This window comes from Dreissena polymorpha, chromosome 15 (assembly GCF_020536995.1).
Source record: "Dreissena polymorpha isolate Duluth1 chromosome 15, UMN_Dpol_1.0, whole genome shotgun sequence".
NCBI lineage: Eukaryota > Metazoa > Mollusca > Bivalvia > Myida > Dreissenidae > Dreissena > Dreissena polymorpha.
Window position 1 is genome coordinate 34,965,894 of NC_068369.1, and position 25,327 is coordinate 34,991,220.

The following is a 25,327-nucleotide window of genomic DNA, read 5'->3' on the forward strand; positions in this document are numbered from 1 at the left end:
TTTTGTCGGTCCTAGACCGATTGGGGTCATGAAAGACCGATTGAAAATCCAAAACAGTCGGTCCGATTCTGTTTGCTCAAATTCCCATGTCATGAAATCGATTACACATTGTACATGCCTACACACCATAATGACATTCTTATCTTGATTAGGTGTGATAAACTATTGGCTGCAGACTCTAAACCGGTCAGGAGAATCAAAAACTTGTGAACAGCGGATTAAAGACGCATCCGAAAAGACGCGTCTGAAAGCACGCGCTGTAACTAAACAAAACATGCCAATACATTTTCCACCAGCGTAATAATCCGGTAATATAATTATGAATGAAAGTCTCGTTTCTGATCGACAGAACAGCCGAAAGTTATTTGTTATGGGCAGAACTTCACATAAAATAGTACACAAGAAAAATAATATACATTGTATAAATCTTTAGTAAAACTGTGTTAGAATCGAAATAATTTGTGTACTTAATAGTTTGTTGTTGAATAACTCACGACCGGAAAATTAGATGCGTGGTTTTAAATGCTTCACTCTTGTGATTTAATCCCTACGAATCTAAACTATCGGCCGTGGGTTATTTGACAACTAACTATAACGTACACGAGTTATTTAATTATTTGGTTTGTTATTGTCAGTAGCCAACCTACGCACAGACATTTGTTTGGTTCAGTGCATATTTGTAAGCTATTATCGAGTCGACAACGATTTAAAACATTGGTATAGACTTACACGGATTAATAATATTGACAACGATGAAAAAAAGTCTGATAAAACAGCATACGAAACAACAATGAAATAGCAAATGATAAAACCAGTTGAGAAAACTTGTATCTTCCGTTTAAAAATAGCCTAAGGGAATTTTACTTGTACATTTATTATACCACCTCATTGCATAAACTCTATCTATAACGCCCTCTGGCGGGGTGCAGAAACTTGGCAAAAGGAGGGCTTGAACGGGAGAAATCGTGTATTAACAATGCGATTCACGTGCCGTTCAAGCCCTGTTATGTGTTTTTTATATCCATAATCTGGTCCACGTGCAGTTACTTCCCTTCTCCTGCCTTCGACGACTTTCCAAGCATAAATGGCGAACTGAATAAGCACCAGTTTCCTCATGCATACAGGGATAATGACTATTTCAATCCACTTTTCAAGTTATACCATCTGCACTCTCTTGACAACAGCTTTATTTTATGGGCAACGTCAATGAAGTTAAGGTTATTTACTCAACAGTCAACACTTTCAAAAGACTTTGCTGTAAATTTAAGTGTTTATGTACCTTCAACGTTCCTGCTGTAAATTCCAAAATAATTCCTCATTTCTAACTTTGCGCGGCTGTATTTCAACTTTGCATTAATCCACTGTTTAAACACATTTTAAATCGAAAACTGCCTATCCAAAGGTAAAGCTCGTCATTTCCGATGATGACCGAGTGAGGCATATGTAAAACACAACCTTGTACTGTATTGAAAGAATGGAATCATTTTGTCGATGTCGAATGAACAAAACATATTGATTTCACTGTTAGTTAAAATTATTTTAGTATGTGTGATTTGTTTATGCAATATTAGCGAAAATACACATTTTCTCAGACATGATCATCTGCAGGCGCTCTCAAATTTTTTTTGAAGCGCCCGCAGATGATCATGCCCTCGAAAACGTTCGATTATCCCTATATTCATGAATGGCAAAATCAAAGGAATATATTTTAACGTAATTGGTCATGATTTCGGATATAAATTTTCGGATACTTTTTCCCCATTTATATCCAGACCGATTGATGTTGCGGGAAAATGTGATCCCTGCTTGTAAAATATATGTTTTGTTGTTTTTGTAAATGTTTCTGTAACAAATATTTTACATCTTTGTATCAAATTGTTTGTTTTGTTAAATTTGATTATATTGTACCAAAAATTGATAACCTTACTGTTGATTCCAAGTATAAGGACCAAAAATTGGCTGATATAGCAACTGTTGAAGTTATATAAATAAAGAATAAATGGTTGGTGCCGAGATGTAGAAAGTTTATGCGGTGAGGCTTAGAAAAAGAAAAAAGGGCAAGCTTTAGCGAGCCCTATTTTTCTTGTTCAGGCCGAACCAGATAAACTGTCCACCTTTTCTGAATAGTTTAGTTCATTTGCCTCTCAGGTGAGCATCTTAGGTCCCAAGGCCCTCTTCTTTGTAATTTTCACATAGCTAATTATCTTTATTGCAAACCAATTATACTTGATTTTTACAGAGAATATTCAAACACAATCTATAAACCTAATATTTTCCTTTTAAAAAGTTCACAGATGTATGATTCTTGTTTATACCCATGTTATCAAGTTACCCTGGGTGCTTTATTGATTGAACACATTCATTGACTTGTGATACTTCCTCTGTGTATGCACACATAAACTAGTTGTTAAAGCTCTGTAGGCTAATATGGTTTAATGTTACGCTACATGTCAAATGACTGGTTACAGGAGTTACTTTGTTTACTTGAGATTTAACAGGGCAAAACAAACTTAAAATTTATGATTTTTTAACTCTATTTAGCTGGCGATTACGTGTTGATAGGCATTGGACATTATCTAGATTGGTGTGTTTTGTTTAGTTTAGTAATCAATGAGCTGTAGGATACCTTATTATTTGAGTTAAATCAAAGATCTTGAGATACAAAGCTTCAGTGGTCTACAAAATGGCGACCTTTTCGAAATCCACCATTGAAAAAGGATCTGACATTGTCCAAGACTTCTTGTGTTCGACCTGCGAAGAGGAGAAATTGGTAGAATGGGCTGATTATTATTGCGAATCTTGCGTGAAGTTTTACTGCCGCAAATGTATTCAATTGCACAGCCAGTTGTTTAAGAAACATTCCCCTCATGGAAGGAGTGATATGAAGAAATGGCCAGTCGTCAAGAAGGTGGAAAATTTCCTTTTAAAATGTGATTTTCACAAAGAAGAAAACCTTGCAAATTTTTGCGAAGACCATAGCAAGCTTTGCTGCAATACTTGTGCTTTCCATGATCACAGGTATTTGTATGATATTTGTTGTAATAACTTTTAAGACAAAAATTGATTTGTTTTAAACTACTTTGAAATGAACTTAAATACTAATTCAAAAACCAAGTAAATTAATTATATTAATAACACTGATGTTATATAAAGATTACAAACATGTATATTTAAGTTTCAGTTTAGTAAGAGGTTATCTAAACCAGTTAGATAATCCTGTTTAAATTTAGGTGAAATTGTACACTTAAAACATTAATGTCACTGATGTACTTGTGAACTATTTAAAAAAGAGAGAGATCATAGAAGCCATGACGTTTCAATACTTTTAAGTCTAACCATAACCCTGTTACACTATTTTGTATGATATGAGCCTTTAAAGTTGATGTACAAAATAACAAAGATTAACACATTAATAACAAAATACATGTACATAATCAATGAATTTATCTTTTTTATAAAGCTTTTTTATTGATCAATCTGTACAAAATTAGTAAGTTTGCATCATTTATGAATTATTGGTTTTAAATAAGCTAAAATGTTTTCTTACAGGCAATGCAAAATGGTGATGCTTTTATCTGACTTGGTTAAAAATACCTCCACTGACCTCAAACAAGTATCAGTTACTATCCAAACTACTCTGGCAGAACTGAAGAAGCTTCAAGACAATCAGGAGGCTAGCATTCAGTCTGTGCAAAGCTCATATGATGAGCAGTTACGCAAGATACAGGAAACTCGGCAAAAAATACTCGCAGCCTTAGACATGCTTGAAAAGAAAACTCTGCAGGAAATGAAAGACACACTGACCAAACTGCAAGCCTCTCTAAAAAGTGATGTTGACAAATGTTCGACTCTTGGAAATGAATTAAAACAACTTAGAGACGCTATTCAGGACATAAGCGATAAAAGCAAGCAAGAACTATCTTTTATAGCCAGCATTAAATGCAAGGACAAAATACAGCAGTTTGAAAACTATCAGAAGAAGAACTTTGCTGAACAAAAATTGTCTATAACTTTCCATCCTAATAGTGAAATAATGCAGTACCTTTCCCAGCTGTCAGGTCTTGGGATTATTGAAAACAGTACCCAGACATTAACAGTGCGTGGTAATCCAGACCAAATCATAAGGATTGATGGGAAGTCTGAGTATGATGTACGCGTACAGGGTGATGAAACTTGCTATATCCATGACATATTTGTTCTCCCAAGTGGACAAGTCCTTGTTGTAGACTCGAATAATAAGAAAGTCAAGCTGTTGAACAAGCAGTACCAGGTTGTGAGTCACTGTAGTGTATCTGATATGCCACAGTACATATGTCAGATCACACCAAGTGAGGTTGGTGTTACTGTTGGTAAAGAGGTCCAGTTTATCAAAGTCAACAACAACCAGCTGGTGAAAGACAGAAAGCTCAAGTTTCGACATGACTGTTATGGTATTGCCTCCCACCGGGGAGACCTGTTTGTAACCTCTGGTACTGAACTATACAACTACTCGCTGGATGGTAAACTAGTCAGCAAACTTCACGAGAATAAGTCAGATGAATTGACAGGTAAGAATTATATTGGATTTATCTCTATGATCAAGAACATATCATTATAGCAGCAAGACCGTTCAAATTCTGCAGTATTACTCATACAAATAGTTATTAATATATATTGATTGTCACTTCATGACAGGGTATGAAAAGAACGTGCATGGCTGTGAAAAGAATAGTTTATGATCTGTTCTTTATATTTCGTTGATATCAAATAAACATAGTGTAATATGGCATGTAATTAAGCTTGTTCAGGCATGGCGAAATTAGAAAAAATCTGCCGGTCATCCGGACAGGCATTTCAGAAAATGTGCCGGTCCGGAGAAAATTTAGCCGGACCGTAAAGCAACAACAACTTAACTAGAAAATTCAAAAATGGCAGCGATCACATCTTGATCTCTTTATTCAACCGGCCGTTAAATTGATTTTAATCGCTTAGAGGTTACACTGGCAGCTAATTGGTGTTAATCGGTTGTGTAATGTCAATCATGTTGTGAAAAATTCGCGTGTCAGTTTTTATTACATGTATTCCCTATTAGAACGGTTCGGTGCGATAATTTCAATAACATATGTGCAAGCCGAATAATTATCAAATTAAAGTTATTCGAAACGTTTTAAACATTCTTACTTTAATATCATTGCAGTTTGGAGCGGCTGTTAAAATATACTGCGCACAGTACAAAACACGTTACCTGACATTTAATGATTAAGGCATTTCATTTTTCAGAACGTTTACTAGTAATTAATTAAATAAAAAAGACGATTTATTTACATGTTAACGCAGTGTAATTGTTAACAGAGATTCATTTTCATTTTTGACCAGTATCAGAAAGTCCCCGGGAAGCACGTTTTTTTACATGGCACTGCATATGATGCAATAAAAACATTTCTTTGTACATGTATCGTATTGCATTCAATCTAAATTTAAATTCGCTCGTCCAATGAAAGCTCTGCCCCATAATGCACTGTACTCTTTACACTTATGAAAAATGGCGTATGCATATGGTTGTGTTGATCACGATACCATATTTTATTGTCCTTATCCTACTCGAAAAATATGTAAAAGCTATCAAGATCTTTTTTATTAGAACGCAGTTGGCGATTTTGCAAACGAGTTTAAAGTAGGTGTTGTGTAACAAGTTGGATTTGCTAATTGTACGTAACAAACCTACAGCAAACATCAAAACAACGAGCGATTTCATGTTCACAATGTAGTAAGCGATTTGCTCTTCAAATTTTCAACTTGAAAAAAAAAAGATTTGTTTGCAATCATTTCACATTTTGCCGGTCACCAGGACCGACATTCTTGTTAAACCTGCCGGACCAAATTGAAATCTGCCGGTCAGGACCGGCGGACCGGCAATTTCGCCAAGCCTGTTGTTTCTTTATATTATATACTTATGATTATAAACTTAAATTTGTCTTTCATTGATGCAAACAACATACAAGAATTAAAAAACAATACTTAATTAATGTGATGATAATTTTAAGAGGTTGATGTTGTAATATGTGAAAAAGTACTAGACAGCAAAGTTTCATTATTGTTTCTTTTTCTACATTATTGTTCTTAAGTGAAAGTAACAAACGCAACTTAATTCATAATTTTTTACACATATATGTATGCACTATGCTTGTCTGATTTCACTCATAATTATGGCAAAAGATTATAATCATGTATTCTGTTTTGCAGTCTACAGTTGTGCAGTGAGCCAGACAGGTGACAAGTTGTATATCGGGAACTACAATCAGAAAAAGCTCCTCACTCTGGCCAGGGATGGATCAGTCCTTTCCAGCTTCACAGACCCTGAATTGGTACGTCCATCTTGTGTTCATGTGACACCTGCAGGCCAGGTGCTGGTATGTGGATACATATCCAATACTATCCTACAGATTGACAGTAAGGGCAGTAGGAAGCTGGCCACTCTGGCTACAGAGACAGATGGGATTGATTGCCCATGGTCAGTCTGCTACAACAGCAGCACTGACTCCATTATTGTGGGACAGTTTAAAAACATCCTGGTGTACAAAGTGAAATAGCTTATCATTCTTGTTTCTGATGTGTAATGATAAGTGATATAAATTACTATAAAGTGATATAAATTACTATAGCCGTTAGTCATTAAGTGCTATGTTACACACATATATATATATTTGATGTGTTGTAATAAGTCGAAATAAATGACAATAGCTGTTTGTGTAATAGTGTTATGTTACAATTGAAGAATGAATTTGAAGCATACATACTTATTTTTTTCTTTAAATAATGTTATTACGCATGCTATGTTAAGAATGTGATATATTAGATTTGTAACAATGTGTTGATTGGTTCATTTTTTGCTCTTTAAGTGGCTCTGATATATTTCAGTCAAGGGAATACTTATGGATCAATAATACTAGCTGATATTTTGTCATTAATAGATAGTTTTCACATTATAACAACTTTGAAATGCGTTGTTATTGTTTTACAGCTTGTATGATTGTTTTCCATCATTTTGTGCTTTGCTTTGCTAATCATAATTGTGTACCAAACCCCGAGTTGGTAGTGAAAAACAAGTTACTCTCTGTTTGTTTTGTATGCTATCAGGCGAGGCTTAGAATACAATAATGATGAAGCTTGCCAAACCTTAAGTTTATTCTCACCAAGCCTGATATATTTCAATACGATCAGGCAGTTATCTGTTTTTCTGTTCATCATAACTTCGTCTCCATTTTGAAAGAAATAATGACATTATCGCTGAAATGCTGCATTTTAAGCGGGAATGAATATGATTTTTGACATTTGACCAGTTAATAATGACCTCATGAGCACTTGCGCTTAATACTTGTAAAATATGTGTTTACTTGTTTTTGTAAATTACTCTGTCAAAAATGTATGACATCTTTTTATCAAATTGTTGGTTTTGTTGAATCTGATTATATTGTACCAAAAATTGATAATCTAACTGTTGGTTCCAAGTAATTTTACAAAAAATTGGCTGATATAACAATTTCCTTTTGAAGTTATATAAATAGAGAATAACAGGTTACTGTATGATCTTTTTGTAATATACCAATCAAGGCTTAGAATAATATTACAGCGAGGCTTGCCGAGCCGTTATTTTATTCGTGCCGAGCCTGATATATTACAAAAAGATCAGGCAGTAACCTGTTTTTCTGTTTATCACACCTCTATGTCCCCGGTGTAAAAAAAATATGAAAAAATCGCTAAAAAGCTGCAGCTTTAGCGGGAAATAATATGACTTTCGTCGTTTGACGTGCTAATAATGACGTCATGAGCACGCGCTTAATATTTGTAAAAAATGTTTTTAGCTCAACTGAGCACACCGTGCTCATGGTGAGCTATTGTGATCGCCTTTTGTCCGTCGTGCGTCGTCAACATTTACCTTGTTAACACTCTAGTGGCCACATTTATTATTATCATCAAACTTACTCAGAACATGTGTCCCAATAATATCTTGGACAAGTTCGAAAATGGTTCCGGTTGATTGAAAAACATGGCCGCCAGGGGGCGTGGCTGTTTGCTATAGTAAAACTTTGTTAACACTCTAGAAGTCACATTTATTGTCCGATCTTCATGAAACTTTGTCAGAACATGTGTCCCAATAATATCTTGGACGAGTTCGAAAATGGTTCCGGTTGGTTGAAAAACATGGCTGCCAGGGGGCGTGGCAGTTTTCCTACTATGGCTATAGTAAAACATTGTTAACACTCTAGAAGTCACATTTTTAGTCCAATCTTCATGAAACTTTGTCAGAACATGTGTGCCAATAATATCTTGGACTAGTTCGAAAATGGTTCCAGTTGAATGAAAAACATGGTTGACAGGGGGCGTGGCAGTTTTCCTTATATGGCTATAGTAAAACCTTGTTAACACTCTAGAAGTCACATTTTTAGTCCAATCTTCATGAAACTTGGTCAAAACATGTGTCCCAATAATATCTTGGACGAGTTCGAAAATGGTTCCAGTTGAATGAAAAACATGGCCGCCATGGGGCGGGGCAGTTTTCCTTATATGACTTTACTGTATGGTAAAACCTTGTTAACACTCTAGAAGTCACATTTGTGGTCCAATGCTCATGAAACGTGGTCAGAATATTTGAAGTAATAATATCTGGGCTAAGTTCAAAAGTGGTTGAGATCAATTTAAAAAAACATGCCATGGTTGCAAGGGGGCTTGCATTTTTCCTTAAATGGCTATTTATTACAAAACCTTGTTAGCACTCTAGAAGTCACATTTATTATCCAATCTTTATGAAACTTGATCTGAACTTTTGTTCTAACAATAGCTTGAGTGAGTTTGAAAATGGTTATGGTTTGTTGAAAAACATGGCCACCAGGGGGGGGGGCCGTTGTCCTTATATGGCTTTGGTGAAAACTTGTTCACACTATATTAGCCACATTTATTGGTTAATCTTCGTGAACCTTGGTCAGAACATTTGTCACAATGAAAGTTTGCCAGAGATTGAAGCTGGGTCATATGAGCTCAAAAACTAGGTCAAAAGGTCAAATATAAAAAAAAACATGTTAAAAGTCACTTTTTTGGTCCAAAATAATCTTCATGAATCAGCTTGCATTTTTTTCAGAATAGTCTAGTTCCTTTGGCTTTCAGGTGAGCGCCTTAGGGCCTGATGGCCCTCTTGTTTTATGTTTTTGTTGCATTTTGTGTTTAAAATATATAACATCTTGGTTTCAAATTGTTTGTCTTGTTGAATCTGATTCTATTTTAATAAAAATGAGTACTTTATAGTTGATTCCGAATAATATGGCCATCCTCAACACATGACTGATATATGAAATTCCTGTTGACCGTGATATAAAAAATGATATCAGGCAACCGGATGTCAAGCAGATATCAATGTGGTGGTATGATAAAACAAAATATCTGGTAGCGTTTAATCAGGCAGATATCAATGTAGTGTAGAATAAAGAGTCAAAAAGAAACAATAATGGCCAAAAGGGGGATGGTGTATTCAATATAATGTCAAATCATAATGACAAATATAACTCTCTGAGCAGTCATTCCAGACTTGAACCAGTTATTTTGAAACTATTTCTAATCTGGGGCAGCAAAGCAAGACAGGGTATTATAGTAATTTCCTCAATCTGTTCGTTACACTTTTGTGTCCGTGATGTTGTTCTTATACCTTTTCATGGATGTTCAAGAAACTCACATCAATTGTTGAGGTCATGAAGTGAACAGGAGAGATTAGTCTAGACAAGTGAGGTAAAATTCACAGTAACACTTCAAGGTCAAAACCCTGTCTATTTTTGTGTCTGATTGAGTTCTCCTATACTGCAGGGCTTTTTTCCTTCTGTGAGAATGGCCATTTTCCACAATTTTGGGAAATGCGCGAATCAAATTTTAACAATTTCAAGAAGTTTGCGACTCAAATTTTCACAGTTTCAAGAAGTTCACGACTCTAATTTTCACACTAAGAAAGTTTGCGACTCTTTTTTCACAATTTTGAACAGTTTGCCACTCCTTTTTTTCACAAAATGGAGCCGGGGGCAATTTAGGCTGCTTCACAAAAATAGAAAAAAATGCCCTGATACTGTTTGAAGCATTTGCATAAAACTTTGCTTAAAGGTGAAGGTCATTTAGACATTACAGTCAAATCCAAACTAGACAACGTTTACAGGACAGTAGGTCCTGTAAAATGGGAAAAAAATACAGGATCTCCTCTTTTTTAACAGGACCCACTGGCTACAGAATATAATAGTAAAATAACTTGGTTTCATTGCTGGGATCAAGGTGTTTATAATATAAAATTATAAATGATTTAAAAGCTATTATTTTCAATTGTATCTAATGTTAAATAATAATACATGCCATACATGGTACTAGTCTTGTTTAGTTTAAACATTTTTTTTAAATTTGAACACATGTTAACAGTAAATATAAACGGGAATCGCTCCGTTGTAATATCTTAAGAACATTTTCCAAACAGAAAGTAGCTGATACTTGTTTACATAAGCTACACTTAGGGTGCATGTCAGATAGGAGTCTGGTCAATACGGCCTAAACAGACGACGGCCTCTATAAATGACGTCCAGCCTTTTTCATGCATGGACATAACAGCCAAGATAATAATGGTTCCAATGCCTATGATCATTATTATATATTACTATTGCTATTACAACAACACAAATTAATAACTGTATCATTTAAATTTTAATTATCAGATTTATGATTATCTTGTTAAGCAACTAGGCCTCATGGATTTGGACCGTCCTGACCCGCATACTTAAGAGCACAAAAATGGACCAATCTAGTGCAGTCGGAAAATTCTGTCGGCATAAAGAGCGTTGGTACAGATAAGCACGTGTATAATGACGCCATCGCTATTTACGCACCTCAAAAAATTTTAGAGCCGTAAACAAACCTTAACAAACCAATGAATTTGTTCTCTTTTTTTTACTGGACAATCAGTCCTGTAAATTTGACTGACAGGCCAGACCTTACAAAAATTTTCAGGACATGTCCATCTGTCCGGCCATGTTTGGCTGAGACTGAGGCAATGTGCAGCAGGTCAAAGTTTTGTGTCCACTTGTTATATCCTAGGACATGCAGAGTGGACACAAACCTTTGACCCTCTGCACATTGTCTCCATGACATTAACTTTTCATGCACATCCTTCAATCGTTTTATGCAAGTCCCTTTATTCTTTGAAGCATTTTCGTGAAATTTGGCAAAAAGATCTTTGAAAGATTTGCTGAAGGTCAAAGGTTTGTGTCCACTTGTTATATCCTTTAACTATTTAACCCTTTCAGTGTTGGAACCGAATTTTAAAGGCCTTTGCAAACAGTTTGGATCCAGATGAGACGCCACAGAACCAAAGGATCATCAGGATCCAAACTGTTTGCAATTCTGATCGTATTATTTGAAAAAAAATCGAAGAAAATGCTAATTTTAGAAATTCAGCAGACAACATTTTAGCAGACAACAAATTTGTTAGCATGCATAGGGTTAAGGATGTTAATGAAAAGTTAATGTCATGGAGACAATCTGCAGAAGGCACTAGTTAAATCACTTTAATCCTTTGCATGCTGGAAAATTTGTCATCTGCTGAAATGTCGTCTGCTGAATTTCAAAAATTAGCATTTTTAAATTTTTTTTTTCAAAGAATACAATCAGAATAGCAAACAGTTTGGATCCTGATGAGATGCTGGATCCAAACTGTTTGTAAAGGCCTTCAAAATTTGTTTCCAGCACTGAAAGAGTAAACTTTAAGGTCCAGGGGGCGTTTCTTAGAACAACATACGTTCAAAAATCATACGTAAGTGCAAAACTTCAAGCTAGTAGCGTTTCTAGAAACTTCGTAAAGTTACATTTACCGTAAGTTTGCAATTAAAGTAACGGATTCTCAAAAGCTCGCGCAACTCAGTTATTTTACGTAAATATGGCGGCGTATGCACCGAGGGCAGGTATAAAACCCGGAAAACCTGGAAATCTTTTAGGTAAAACCCGGAAAAGGTAAAAATGGTTATAAATGCATCATTATTCGTCCGATATTAATTATAATGGTACTGTTGTAAAGAAGATCCTCCAAAGTTTCTAACCATGTCAAAATATTTTATGGCAGGATCAGAGTCGGCCTGTAAATAGCTGACAAAGTTGGTCTGTTTTAATGTTTTTTTACACACGCAAATGCCGTAAAGAAAACCCGGTAAAGGTAAAAGGGGTTATCAAAACATTATTATTCATAAATTGATATCATATTAATGGCACAACTTTGTTGTTTCTGTATGCTTTACAATCATTTTTCTTAGTTTTTAGGTTTTTTTACAAAGGAAATTTACAACACAAACCATGGAGACAATATAAAATCAATTCATTTTGTTTTATATATGGTATCATCAACATTCAAAATCTTTTATTTTATTATTATAAACATAGTTGCCATGAATACAGTTGCCATGAAAAGGTGTCAAATTTTAATCAAGGTCATTGTTAATCTTTACTGTCTGAAATATTTAATTACTAATTTTAAGATTATTTTTAGTTTCCTATAAACACTATGGACACATTAAAGGCAGTTTGATTGATATGTTCAAATAAAAATTGTTATGTCATAAGAAGTTATTTAGAACCTTTTTTTCTTTATAGGTGGTCACACAGATTGACAAAAAATCAATCAATTTTAAATTCAACTCTCTTTGAACACATTTCTTTAACCTCAATACTGTGTTTTTGTACATGCAGTAATGTCCATTAATTATGGCCCCCTTCGAAGAAGAGGGGGTATATTGCTTTGCTCATGTCGGTCATGTCGGTCTGTCGGTCGGTCTGTCCACCAGGTGGTTTGTCAGACGATAATTCAAGAACGCTTGGGCCTAGGATCATGAAACTTCATAGGTACATTGATCATGACTCGCAGATGACCCCTATTGATTTTGAGGTCAATAGGTCAAAGGTCAAGGTCACGGTGACCCGAAATAGTAAAATGGTTTCCGGATGATAACTCAAGAACGCTTAGGCCTAGGATCATGAAACTTGATAGGTAGATTGTTCATGACTCGCAGATGACCCCTATTGATTTTCAGGTCACTAGGTCAAAGGTCAAGGTCACGATGACCCGAAATAGTAAAATGGTTTCCGGATGATAACTGAAGAACGCTCATTCCTAGGATCATGAAACTTGATAGGAAGAATGATCATGACTCGCAGATGACCCCTATTGATTTTCAGGTCACTAGGTCAAGGTCACGGAGACCCGAAATAGTAAAAAGGTGTCCGGATGATAACTCAAGAATGCTTATGGCTAGGATCATGAAACTTCATAGGTACATTGATCATGACTGGCAGATGACCCCTATTGATTTTCAGGTCACTATGTCAAAGGTCAAGGTCACAGTGACAAAAAACATATTCACACAATGGCTCTCACTACAACGGAGAGCCCATATGGGAGGCATGCATGTTTTACAAACAGCCCTTGTTTTCTTATTGGGAAAGTGCTGTTTTTCAGAATTTAATAAAGAATGAAACAAATTGCTGTTAATGTCAATGCTCATGTTGTTTCAGGTAACATATTCTACATGATGGAGTTTCGAGACGTTTTCCTCACCCTGTTGCGTCATTTTGATCAGAGCAGGCAATCCAGGTATCATGTCAAGCCATTAAATGAGCAGCGTCCTGGGAAAACTGGGTTTAATTCAGTGCTCCAGCTAGGCCTAAATAGCAGGGGGCCCTGCTCTGCTTTAATTCAGTGCTCCAGCTAGGCCTAAATAGCAGGGGGCCCTGCTCTGCTTTAATTCAGTGCTCCAGCTAGTCCTAAATAGCAGGGGGCCCTGCTCTGCTTTAATTCAGTGCTCCAGCTAGGCCTAAATAGCAGGGGGCCCTGCTCTTATTTAATTCAGTGCTCTAGCTAGGCCTAAATAGCAGGGGGCCCTTCTCTGCTTTAATTCAGTGCTCCAGCTAGGCCTAAATAGCAGGGGGCCCTGCTCTGCTTTAATTCAATGCTCCAGCTAGGCCTAAATAGCAGGGGGCCCTGCTCTGCTTTAATTCAGTGCTCCAGCTAGGCCTAAATAGCAGGGGGCCCTTCTCTGCTTTAATTCAGTGCTCCAGCTAGGCCTAAATAGCAGGGGGCCCTGCTCTGCTTTAATTCAGTGCTCCAGCTAGGCCTAAATAGCAGGGGGCCCTGCTCTTATTTAATTCAGTGCTCCAGCTAGGCCTAAATAGCAGGGGGCCCTGCTCTGCTTTAATTCAGTGCTACAGCTAGGCCTAAATAGCAGGGGTCCCTGCTCTGCTATTCTGAAGCCCCGCCCTGCCCTTCTGAGTGCTCCAGCTAGGCCTAAATAGCAGGGGGCCCTGCTCTGCTTTAATTCAGTGCTCCAGCTAGGCCTAAATAGCAGGGGGCCCTGCTCTGCTTTAATTCAGTGCTCCAGCTAGGCCTAAATAGCAGGGGGCCCTGCTCTGCTTTAATTCAGTGCTCCAGCTAGGCCTAAATAGCAGGGGGCCCTGCTCTGCTATTCCGAAGCCCCGCCCTGCCTTCTGAGGCCCCCCTTGCCCTTTATTTCCCCCACCAAAAAAAACATTTTTTTTTAAATATTATTATTTATTATGCCCCCCTTCGAAGAAGAGGGGGTATATTGCTTTGCTCATGTCGGTAGGACGGTAGGTCGGTCCATCCGTCCACCAGGTGGTTTCCGGATGATAACTCAAGAACGCTTGGGGCTAGGATCATGAAACTTCATAGGTACATTGATCATGACTCGCAGATGACCCCTATTGATTTTGAGGTCACTTGGTCAAAGGTCAAGGTCACAGGTGAAGGTCACAGCTACTGGAAATAGGCATTATAAGGATTAAGCATGGTTCAAATAAGGGAAACAACTACGGTTTATGCATGTTCTTTTTATAACAGATTTGCCTCCCTTTAATTCATTCAAAATCTCATTTTACAGCAGAGATTCCAAATCTGACCTGTAAATGAGCCCCATATTTACTGCCAGTGCTAGGTTACCTTTTCCCATTTGATTATTCTTAAGTATTGGTATTGTAATGCTGCTACTGCTGCTGCTACTACTACTGCTACTACTACTACTACTACTACTACTACTACTACTACTACTACTACTACTACTACTACTTCTACTACTACTTCTACTACTACTACTACTACTACTACTACTACTACTACTACTACTACTACTTCTACTACTACTACTACTACTACTACTACTACTACTACTACTACTACTACTACTACTACTCCTATCATGACTTGCAGATGACCCCTATTGATTTTTTACTATATAGCCTTGCATCATGCATAGATTAGTGTACAAGTAGTACTGCTATGTTAGTTGTTAAATATTATATGTTAAAGAATAAAATTAGTCAGTGAAAACCAAGATTTGGTCTGGGAAAAGTCAGTGAAAAGTCAGGGAATTTTATTTCATCAGGTTGGTGGCAACCCTGATAAACTACATAGAAACTTCATATTTGGCTTACTGGGGGGCATTGTATTTCTCAAAGAAATCTTGTTTGCAAAGTGTCAATGGACCCTGGGAATAAAGACCACCTGTGAACAAAGACCACAACGACCAAATCCCTTGAGTGGTCTTTATTGACAGGTTAGACTGTACAAACAAGACTTAACTCGGCCAACATAACTGATTTATATGGTTATCATTATAGTATTCAGATATTACATACTGATATCCATATACACATTTTGGCATTCATTTATTTTCATTGTCTTGACACTTTCTTCCAACAAATAACCACTTACTGTGAGACCAACAATATTCGGACTGTTAAACTCTATCTAAAACCATGGAAAAGCTTAACCCCATTATTGCAGTTTATGGTTTATGTATAAATATTTGAAGTACATGTATGATTATAAAATTAAGAAATTTAGAATCACAAGATAATGTATCAACTGTGACCTATTCAATAGCTTTACAATAATTTTGCAAAAGAGAAATGTCCATGGAGTATCAAATTTAACTTAGATTTATTGAAATGTGAAATACATTTTTAAAAGCTGAATAACAGATCTATTAACATATTTCTCTCTGACAATACTAATGGCACAAAAGTGACATTGCTTATTTGATGATTTGAATTGATAAAACACTTGAATAATTATAATGGAAATGCTATGCCTTAAAAATGTTCTTTGGTCCAATTATGACATTTAAAAATTATTCAGTACCCATGCTTCAATAGCTCCTACAATAAAATAACCCTACCCAGTGAATACCTGTAAATTGTAATATATAAATTAGATATAATTGCTCTGCAAATCTCTTTGTGTGAGTGTAGAGTGCGTCAGGCAATTTGAAAAGATCTACAATCCATTGAATTGCTTGTATGCCATACCTGACAAGTAACTCAAAACCTTTGACTAGTAATGGTTGCAATATGAGAACCAATATCTGAAAATTTCAATTTAAAATGCACTGGTGATCAGCAATTAAAGGCACTTGTTCACATATTTGGACATCAGGGCTATAGATGACTTTTGGGGTATATTGGGTAATTCACTCTCTGTTTTTGACAACAATAGGGTTTTTGTAAATTGAATAGAGTTTTAGCAAAAGTTTTCACCCCCTACTTTTGGGCTTAATTGGGTTTTTCGCCCCCGTTTTTTTTAACTCATTTGGGTAATTTAGGGAATGACATATATAATGTAATAAAGATGTACTAAGGTTACTATATTATTTATACAAATAAAATTCAAAAAGGTACCTGTACATAACAACAAACAATTACTGAATTTCTGATCAAAGTTCATTCATTTTTGCGTTGAATAAGACCGAGTTCATGAAAATCAGCTAATTATAACCGGTTTTTCGGTACATGAATAACGCTCTCAAACGCTTGCGCGCTGACCGAAATTGAACCTGTTGTTACGTGTGATGTTGGTATTAGCAATAAATTAACACTTCTTCAACGGCATTTACCCATGTTATTTACGAAACATTTCCACTCGTGTATTTGACACGAAATAGCGCTTTAAACTGGGGTTTCGGTGAAGTTTTACACGCTTTCTGACAACGAGTGTACCAAAATCCCACATTTTATTACGTATAAAAGTGTTATTAATAATATTAAACATTGCTTATGGGACATTTATCAATCACTATAATTGAAAGTGCAAGACAGCACAATAAGTTTGGTCATTGTCATATATAAAGTAGCGCTGTATGAAGGGGAATTCAGTAAAGCTACCTGTATCAGAGGCTGTAGGCGCAGGTACCGACTTCTCCAAAGTTCGGCATTAATTGGTTATATCAGTAATAATAGATCTTATTATGTGGCATTTATCGATTCGATTCTAGTAAAATAGAAACATATTATCGTTTTCACTTGTTTCTGACACACACAAAACTTGATTTATAACGGGGATTTCGTTAAGTTACGCAAAGTTGGTACCAATCTTCTCTATTATTCTACAAGCACACGTGATATAATTCATACTTAATAATGCGTTGTTAATTCTTACATAACATTTCCAGTTTTTAACTCGTCTATGTTTTGAAAACAAATTATGAGCTATTGTCATCACCTTGGCGTCGGCGTCCGGTTAAGTTTTGCGTTTAGGTCCACATTTCTCAGAAAGTATCAATGCTAATGCATTCAAACTTGGTACACTTACTTACTATCATGAGGGGATTGGCAGGCAAAGTTAGATAACTCTGGCGTGCATTTTGACAGAATTATGTGCCCTTTTTATGCTTAGAAAATTGAAAATTTTGGTTAAGTTTTGTGTTTAGGTCCATTTTATTCCTTAAACATCAAAGCTATTGCTTTCATACTTGCAACACTTACTAACTATCATAAGGGGACTGTGCAGGCAAAGTTATGTAATTCTGACTGGCATTTTGACAGCATTATGTGCCCTTTTTATACTTAGAAAATTGAAAATTTGGTTAAGTTTTGTGTTTAGGTCCACTTTATTCCTACAGTATCAAAGCTATTGCTTTCATACTTGCAACACTTATTAACTATCATCAGGGGACTGTGCAGGCAAAGTTACGTAACTCTGACTGGCATTTGGACGGAATTATGGGCCCTTTATACTTAGAAAATTGAAAATTTTGTTAAGTTTTGTGTTTTGGTCCACTTTACCCCTAAAGCATCATAGAAATTGCTTTCATACTTGGAACACTCGCAAACTATCATAAGGGGACAGTTAAAAGACAAGTTGCATAACTCTGGTTGCCATTTTTACGGAATTATGGCCCTTTTTTTGACTTAGTAACTTTGAATATATGGTTAAATTTTGTGTTTCGATCCACTTTACTTCTAAAGTATCAAGGCTATTGCTTTCAAACTTCAAATACTTTCATGCTATCATGAGGTTACTGTACCTGGCAAGTTAAATTTTACCTTGACCTTTGAATGACCTTGACTCTCAAGGTAAAATAATTAAATTTTGCTAAAATTACCATAACTTCTTTATTTATGATTAGATTTGATTGATTATTAACTTTGACAAAACTACTCTTACCTGACATACCACAATAGACTCCACCTAAATAGACCCCCCCCCCCCCCCCCCAAAATGTTTTTTTTTTTTTTTTTTTTTTTTTTTTTTTAAGATCATCTCACAAATGACCACCACACCCTCACACTATACCCACCCACCCCACCCCACCCCCCATTTTTTTTTTTTTTTAACGGTTAAAAAACACTTGATAGGTAGATTGATCGTGACTCGCACTGATGACCCCTATTGATTTTTAGGTCACTAGGTCAAAGGTAAAGGTCACAGTGACCCGAAATAGTGAAATGGTTTCCGGATGATAACTCAAGAATGCTTATGCCTTGGATCACGAAACTTGATAGGTAGATTGATCATGACTCGCAGTTGACCCCAATTGATTTTCCGGTCACTATATCAAAGGTTAAGGTGACTGTGACCTGAAATAGTAAAATGGTTTCCAGATGATAACTCAAGAAGGCTAATGGCTACAATCATAAAACTTCATAGGTACATTGATCATGACTCCCAGATGACCGCTATTGATTTTGAGGTCACTAGGTCAAAGGTCAAGGTCATGGTGACCCGAAATAGTAAAATGCTTTCCGGATGATAACAAAAGAACGCTTATGCCTAGGATCATGAAACTTGATAGGTAGATTGATCATGACTCGAAGATGACCCCTATTGATTTTCAGGTCACTAGGTCAAAGGTCAAGGTTACAGTGACAAAAACATACTCACACAATGGCTGTCACTACAACGGAGAGCCCATATAGGGGGCATGCATGTTTTACAAACAGCCCTTGTTAATCTTGTATAACATTGATATTTATTCATTACTCATTGTAGACATGTTATTTACATTGTTTAATAATAATGGACATAATTTATTCTAACAATTATTAATAATATGAAAATGAATATCAAGCAGGGAGCAAAAATTGCCCTGATGTCAAAATATTGCGCGCTAAAAAGTGCCATTTTGACAAAATAGTCACCCTGCCCTTTTCAAATACTGGCTGGAGCACTGTTAATTAATATGCATTAAGTGTTGTCCTGGCTGGAGCACTGTTCATTAATATGCATTAAGTGTTGTCCTGAAGTCAGCACAAGCTTTTCAGGGATGACACTTTCTGCCTAGACTGGCTGTTTTTTTTTCTGCTTTGTAAAAAAAGCCGTTAAACAGACCCGCGGATCCCAAAGCTAACGGACCATATCCCGAAATTGTAACTTTGTTTTTCCCTATTTCCCCCGAAAAAAAAGTTTTTTTTTTAATAAAAAGAAGTGTCTAATGATATTATATCTCAATAGTATTTTATAAACATATAACACAGTATATAACTATAATTTGTATGATTTTTTGCCACAATGGCCAGGAAAAGGCCTGATGCGTCACTATTTGTTGATAAAAGAAATCACAATTTGGTCCGTTTTGTTGATAAAAAATCCCAAGTTTGCCATTTTATCGATTAAAAAAAATTCCTATGTGACCAGACTCCTTTTTCCAAAATGGCTTGAAAATACCCTGCTGGTGTAGATGAAAAGCAGAAAGTGTCTCCCAGATAAGCCTGTATCCACATGCATTACGCCTGGATTAAATACCCTACTGGTGTAGATGAAAAGCAGAAAGTGTCTCCCAGATATGCCTGTATCCACATGCATTACGCCTGGATTAAATACCCTTCTGGTGTAGATGAAAAGCAGAAAGTGTTGTCCCAGATAAGCCTGTATCCACATGCATTACGCCTGGATAAAATACCCTGCTGGTGTAGATGAAAAGCAGAAAGTGTCTCCCAGATATGCCTGTATACACATGCATTACGCCTGGATTTTCTCAGCCTGTATCCACATGCATTACGCCTGGATTTTCTCAGAGGGATACTCAAAATATATATGAGCCGTGCTCTGTGAAAAGGGGGTTTAATGAATGTGCGCAACGTGTCGTTCCAGCCCGCACATGCATTTAACCCCCTTTTCACATAGTGTGGCGTATATATGTAATGTGCAATTGAGACGAACTAAACTGTCTTGATTTCGTTTGTTTTAGCACATGTCAATCTGTCAAAGAAAATACACTTTCCATTTCCAGTGATCCACACATGGCAGAGTTATTTCCCTTTGATCATGGCATACAAAATTGTTCGGATGTATTATTCATGTTTGTGACAAAGCACTGGTTGGATTGTTTTAACTTTTGTAATTTTAATGAATGTCAAAGTCATTTCTTATCTTTCAATACAGTCAATTGGTGTATAGCGGATTTAAGTGAGTAACGGATAGGTTAAAGGTTTTTGCAAAATACATTTATTTATGTTAAGATTTATAGTTTTCTATGAATTGAATACAAAAAGCCCATCATTGTTAAGTCGATTCATGTTTTTGTTGATGTGTGTCAATGTTTACAACTGTTTCTATTTTTGGAAGCAAAACATGGTCACGTTATGTACGCACCATTTTTGTGACGACAGGAAAAGTGCAGACAAATGGTTTCTTGAATTTTGCAGATTTTGTTTCGTAAACATAATGTTCATTGATGTAATATTTTAGTATTATGTGTCCTTTACAAAAGTAAGAATGCTCAGAAACCAAATTGATGCTTACCATATAAAATAAGCATGAAAGCTGCAACTCGGGATTTAGTGAATAATGGACATGTGGTGACCCATATCCAGGAATGTTGGGATTGTCTCAAACTACATATAAACTCTATTGAAGTTGTCCAGGACACATATGTGGTTTGCGTGTGGCTATGATTTTAATTTATTGAAAACATCATTTTTAATCAAAATTAATCAAATTATAATGAAAAATCAATTTCTCTGAAAACATATTTTTCACTATCAAATCTATATATATTTAATGATATTCAACTCAAAATGACCCGAATATAGGGTGCATCGCTTTGAACAGCCATTACTTCATCAATTGTGCAGCGATTTCCATGAACTTGGTCTTATTAAACGCAGAAATGAATTTCCTTTCTGGAAATGTACATATAGTGCAATTATGTTTTACAAATGCTTCATCAAATTTCAGGAAATAACACGATACACATGTCATCCGATAAAGACCTCAGCGATCCGATAATGGCTGAATCTGTGTACCATGAAAAATCGCGCTGTAAACATATAATATTTTTTCGGAAATTTAAAACCGCTGGCATGTTTCAATTATAGGAAAGACATGTGTCTATCTAGGTTTAATGTTTTAATTACTGAATGCACGTTAAAATGAGACTCTAAGTCCTAAGCTATCCGTTATACACCAATCGACTGTAGTTCGAGTAAAAAATGCTCTTTTCTTCTCTGCTTTTAGCTTATAACTCAAACTAAATTTCTCAGAGGGCATTCATTTCAGACTTTAGCAAATGCTCATGTTTTATGTTTTCTAAGGCATGCTTAACCCTTTCCCACTAAGACGCAAAGTGAAATGGAAATGTTCAAACAGCGTAAAACCAGAACAGCCTGTGAGTAACTCGCAGTCTGTTCAGGTTTTATGTGTTTGCTGCTCATCAGTATCTCAGGGTTGGAAATGAAGCTTTAAAAACTTGAATCTAGTAAGAAAGCTCTTAAATTAAATATAACTTTCTAAGGGACTACAAATGCTTGAAAATACGTATCTAAGTGGTAAAGGGGTAATACACTGATTTGTATTTGACACTTTCCTATGATTCACATCATACCATAATAGGTCTTATGCAATAAGCATCATACCAAATAGGTCTTATGTCATAAGCATCATACCAAATAGGTCTTATGTCATAAGCATCATACCAAATAGGTCTTATGTCATAAGCATCATACCAAATAGGTCTTATGTCATAGGCATCATACCAAATAGGTCTTATGTCATAGGCATCATACCAAATAGGTCTTATGTCATAGGCATCATACCAAAATAGGTCTTATGTCATAAGCCTTTGTCTGTGCTCAAGCCAGCCTGCAGTCTGATGAGGGGCTTCCCTGTCGGCTAATGAGACCTTGAAATATTGAGTGACTTTACGGCGGACAGGGTAGCTCCTGACCAGACTGCATGATTGTACCAGCTACTCTCAAGATACACTGGCTGCTTAGGGCATATGATGCATTTTCCATTTACGCAGGTCACATTATTGTGACTGCCTTACTAGAGCCAAAATGTTAGGAAAGTGTTCCTAGGATAGTAGTAAATAATAATAATAATATTAAACAAACAAGGATAGTTTAATATAGAATATTGTGTGAGTTTTGGATACAGATCAAGTGCATCATGCGAGTCTTAGAACCGATGGTAGCCCGAGGCTTGCCGAGCACTAGTATGATTTGAGTCGAGCATGATAAACTTCATTTTTTATCTAAAACTCATATAGTATTCAATGTATGCTATTATTTCATCCCTTTTTCCATTAATAATTATAAAATAACCCATTTTCATATGATTTTTTTCTTCCGTAGTTGACAAAAACAGATTTTCCAATTTTTGGAAAGACCCTAATGTGATCTTAAAATAGTGATAGTATAGAGCTCAAGTTTATACGATAATTGTTATACTATCAATTTTCGTCTGGTAATAAGATAAAATAATGTTCTTGTCAGGGCGTACCTGACCGACCTGATAGAGACGACCCACCTGTTTCTGAAAATGTTGGAACACTTCTCAAAGAAGACGGGGCACCTGGTCGTGCAGAAAAAGAAGCGTGGAGGAAAGAAGAAGTCTAAGCCTGCGCGCAAAGGTAAACGGGGCTTAATGCATTTTGTTGAGTGGTGTCCCAGACTAGCCTGTGCAATAAAAAATTATTTTCTTTCAGTTTCTAATCCATTAGGGATAAATATAAATTGACACAAAACACAGCGTTTTTTTTTTCCTTCTTTAACTAGTACCGGGGAACGGTACATTTCCCAAAGCCTACCGGAGGCTTCCCAATTTTGGCACAGGACCTTTCCCAATCTCGATATCTAATGTTCCGAATGATTCTAGGTGCCGTTCCCAATCGCCAGTGCCTTTTATTTTTGCTTGAAATATCTTTTGAAATCATCGAGCCTTTTATTTTCGGCCATTTATTTTTGCCCATTTTTGCATAGAAAGTGAACAAAACTTTTCCAAGGGGCGCAACTCTAACCGCCGTTTTAAATGAGACTGGATTACATAACCGCGACGAGTGATCGATTTTTCCTGTGAAAGAATTCCATCGTATATAAAGACCAGTCTTCCTTACATCAATAAACTATCTCAACACTAATTTTTTTGACAAGAAAAAAACTGTAAGTTTCCGTATTGAGTTAAATGCGCATATTACTTAAGATCTATGTATAGTTTTTTAAGTGTCGTTAATCCGGACAGAAACTATTCGGATACAGGTATAAAAAATAAAAGTTTTCATAAAATTAAAATAATGAGACATGTGTGTAAAATAAATAAGCATTTTATGGCAGATGATCTTAATATCTTATTTGATGATTTGAAAAAAAAAATCAAAAAACAAAATATAAGACTTACCTTTGAAAATAGTTGTAAAAGCATTCCACTCTAAAAACTACTTTTGGTAATGTGTGACTATTCTCAATGTCTATTGGTAAAAAATTTCTAACCAGTACAAGTTCCATTGTTGTCGTTTTGTTTTTAAGTTTTTAATTAATAACTCACATGAAACATTGCAGGGCTTGTAAGACATTTTATGGCTATAACATAATTAGTCCCTACCGGTTTCACCGGAGGGGACTTATGGTTTGCACTCTGTCTGTCTGTCTGTCTGTCTGTCTGTCTTTCGGTCTGTCTGTCGATCTGTCTGTCTGTCTGTCTGTCTGTCTGTCTGTCTGTCTGTCTGTCTGTCTGTCTGTCTGTCTGTCAGTCCGTCAGTCACTTCTGGATTCTGCGATAGCTTTAAAAGTTCTTAATATTTTTTTTTGAAACTTGGAACATGGATTGATGGCAATATGGACATTATGCACGTCACTTCATTTTGTTCCTACGTCAAAAATTGTGGTTGCTATGGCAACAAATAGCCAAGAAATACTGCTGAAAATGGTGTTTTTATCTGGATCCTGCGCTAACTTTTAAAGTTCTTAATATTTTTTCATGAAACTTACGTAAAAAATTCTGGTTGCTATGGCAACAAATAGACTAGAAATACTGCTGAAAATGGTGGTTTTCTGGATCCTGCGATAAATTTAAAAGTTCTAAATATTTTTTCATGAAACTTGAAACATGGATAGATGGCAATATGGACATTATGCACATCATTTCATTTTGTTCCTACGTTTAAAATTCTGGTTGCTTTGGCAACAAACGGACTAAAAATACTGCTGAAAATGGTGTTTTTTGGATCATGCGATTACTTTAAAAGTTCTTAATATTTTTTCATGAAACTTGGAACATGGATAGATGACAATATGGACATTATGCATGTTATTTCATTTTGTTCCTACGTCAAGAATTCTGGTGGCTATGGCAACAAATGAAAATAATATTCTGACAATTGTGGAATTTCTGACAATGGTGGCGCCAGTAGGGGACTTTTATTGCTCGGCAATAGTCTTATTATTATTGTTATTTTTGTTATGCAACTTCAGTGCTTATGACATATTTTCCATTGACAGGCACATTCCTACTGAAATGGCAATAGCACAATTTTCACATGACATGATACGATAGTCAAAATATCATCACTAGAAGTTTTTCTGTTAAAACCTTGAGCTTAAAATGCTTTGTGATGCAGAATATAGCCCATAATGATAGATAGCATGCATTTTAAAGGTTCCCAAGTCATCAATTTTGCAACTTGAATTTTAGAATTTTTGAATTTGAACTTATTGATTTCGCGACTCGTTTTTTTTCTCTCCAAATTTAAAGATTTCACAACTCTAAAAATTCCCA

General features: G+C 35.9%; 2 protein-coding genes across 4 annotated transcripts in view; both read left to right on the forward strand.

Annotated features, from left to right (window-relative positions):
- The window catches only part of LOC127861177 (protein timeless homolog), a 162,930-nt gene that overhangs the window by 79,719 nt on the left and 57,884 nt on the right, over positions 1-25,327 (forward strand). For all 3 annotated transcript variants that reach the window (XM_052399576.1, XM_052399575.1, XM_052399577.1), the window contains 2 exons: positions 13,558-13,636; positions 23,050-23,186. In XM_052399576.1, coding sequence (XP_052255536.1) covers positions 13,558-13,636; positions 23,050-23,186 — 216 coding nt within the window. The remainder of the gene's footprint in view (positions 1-13,557; positions 13,637-23,049; positions 23,187-25,327) is intronic.
- Positions 1,727-9,276, forward strand: LOC127861182 (uncharacterized). Its single transcript, XM_052399584.1, has 3 exons — positions 1,727-3,018; positions 3,550-4,547; positions 6,223-9,276. The coding sequence occupies exons 1-3, from the start codon at positions 2,684-2,686 to the stop codon at positions 6,567-6,569; spliced, it is 1,680 nt and encodes a 559-aa protein (XP_052255544.1). The 5' UTR covers positions 1,727-2,683; the 3' UTR covers positions 6,570-9,276.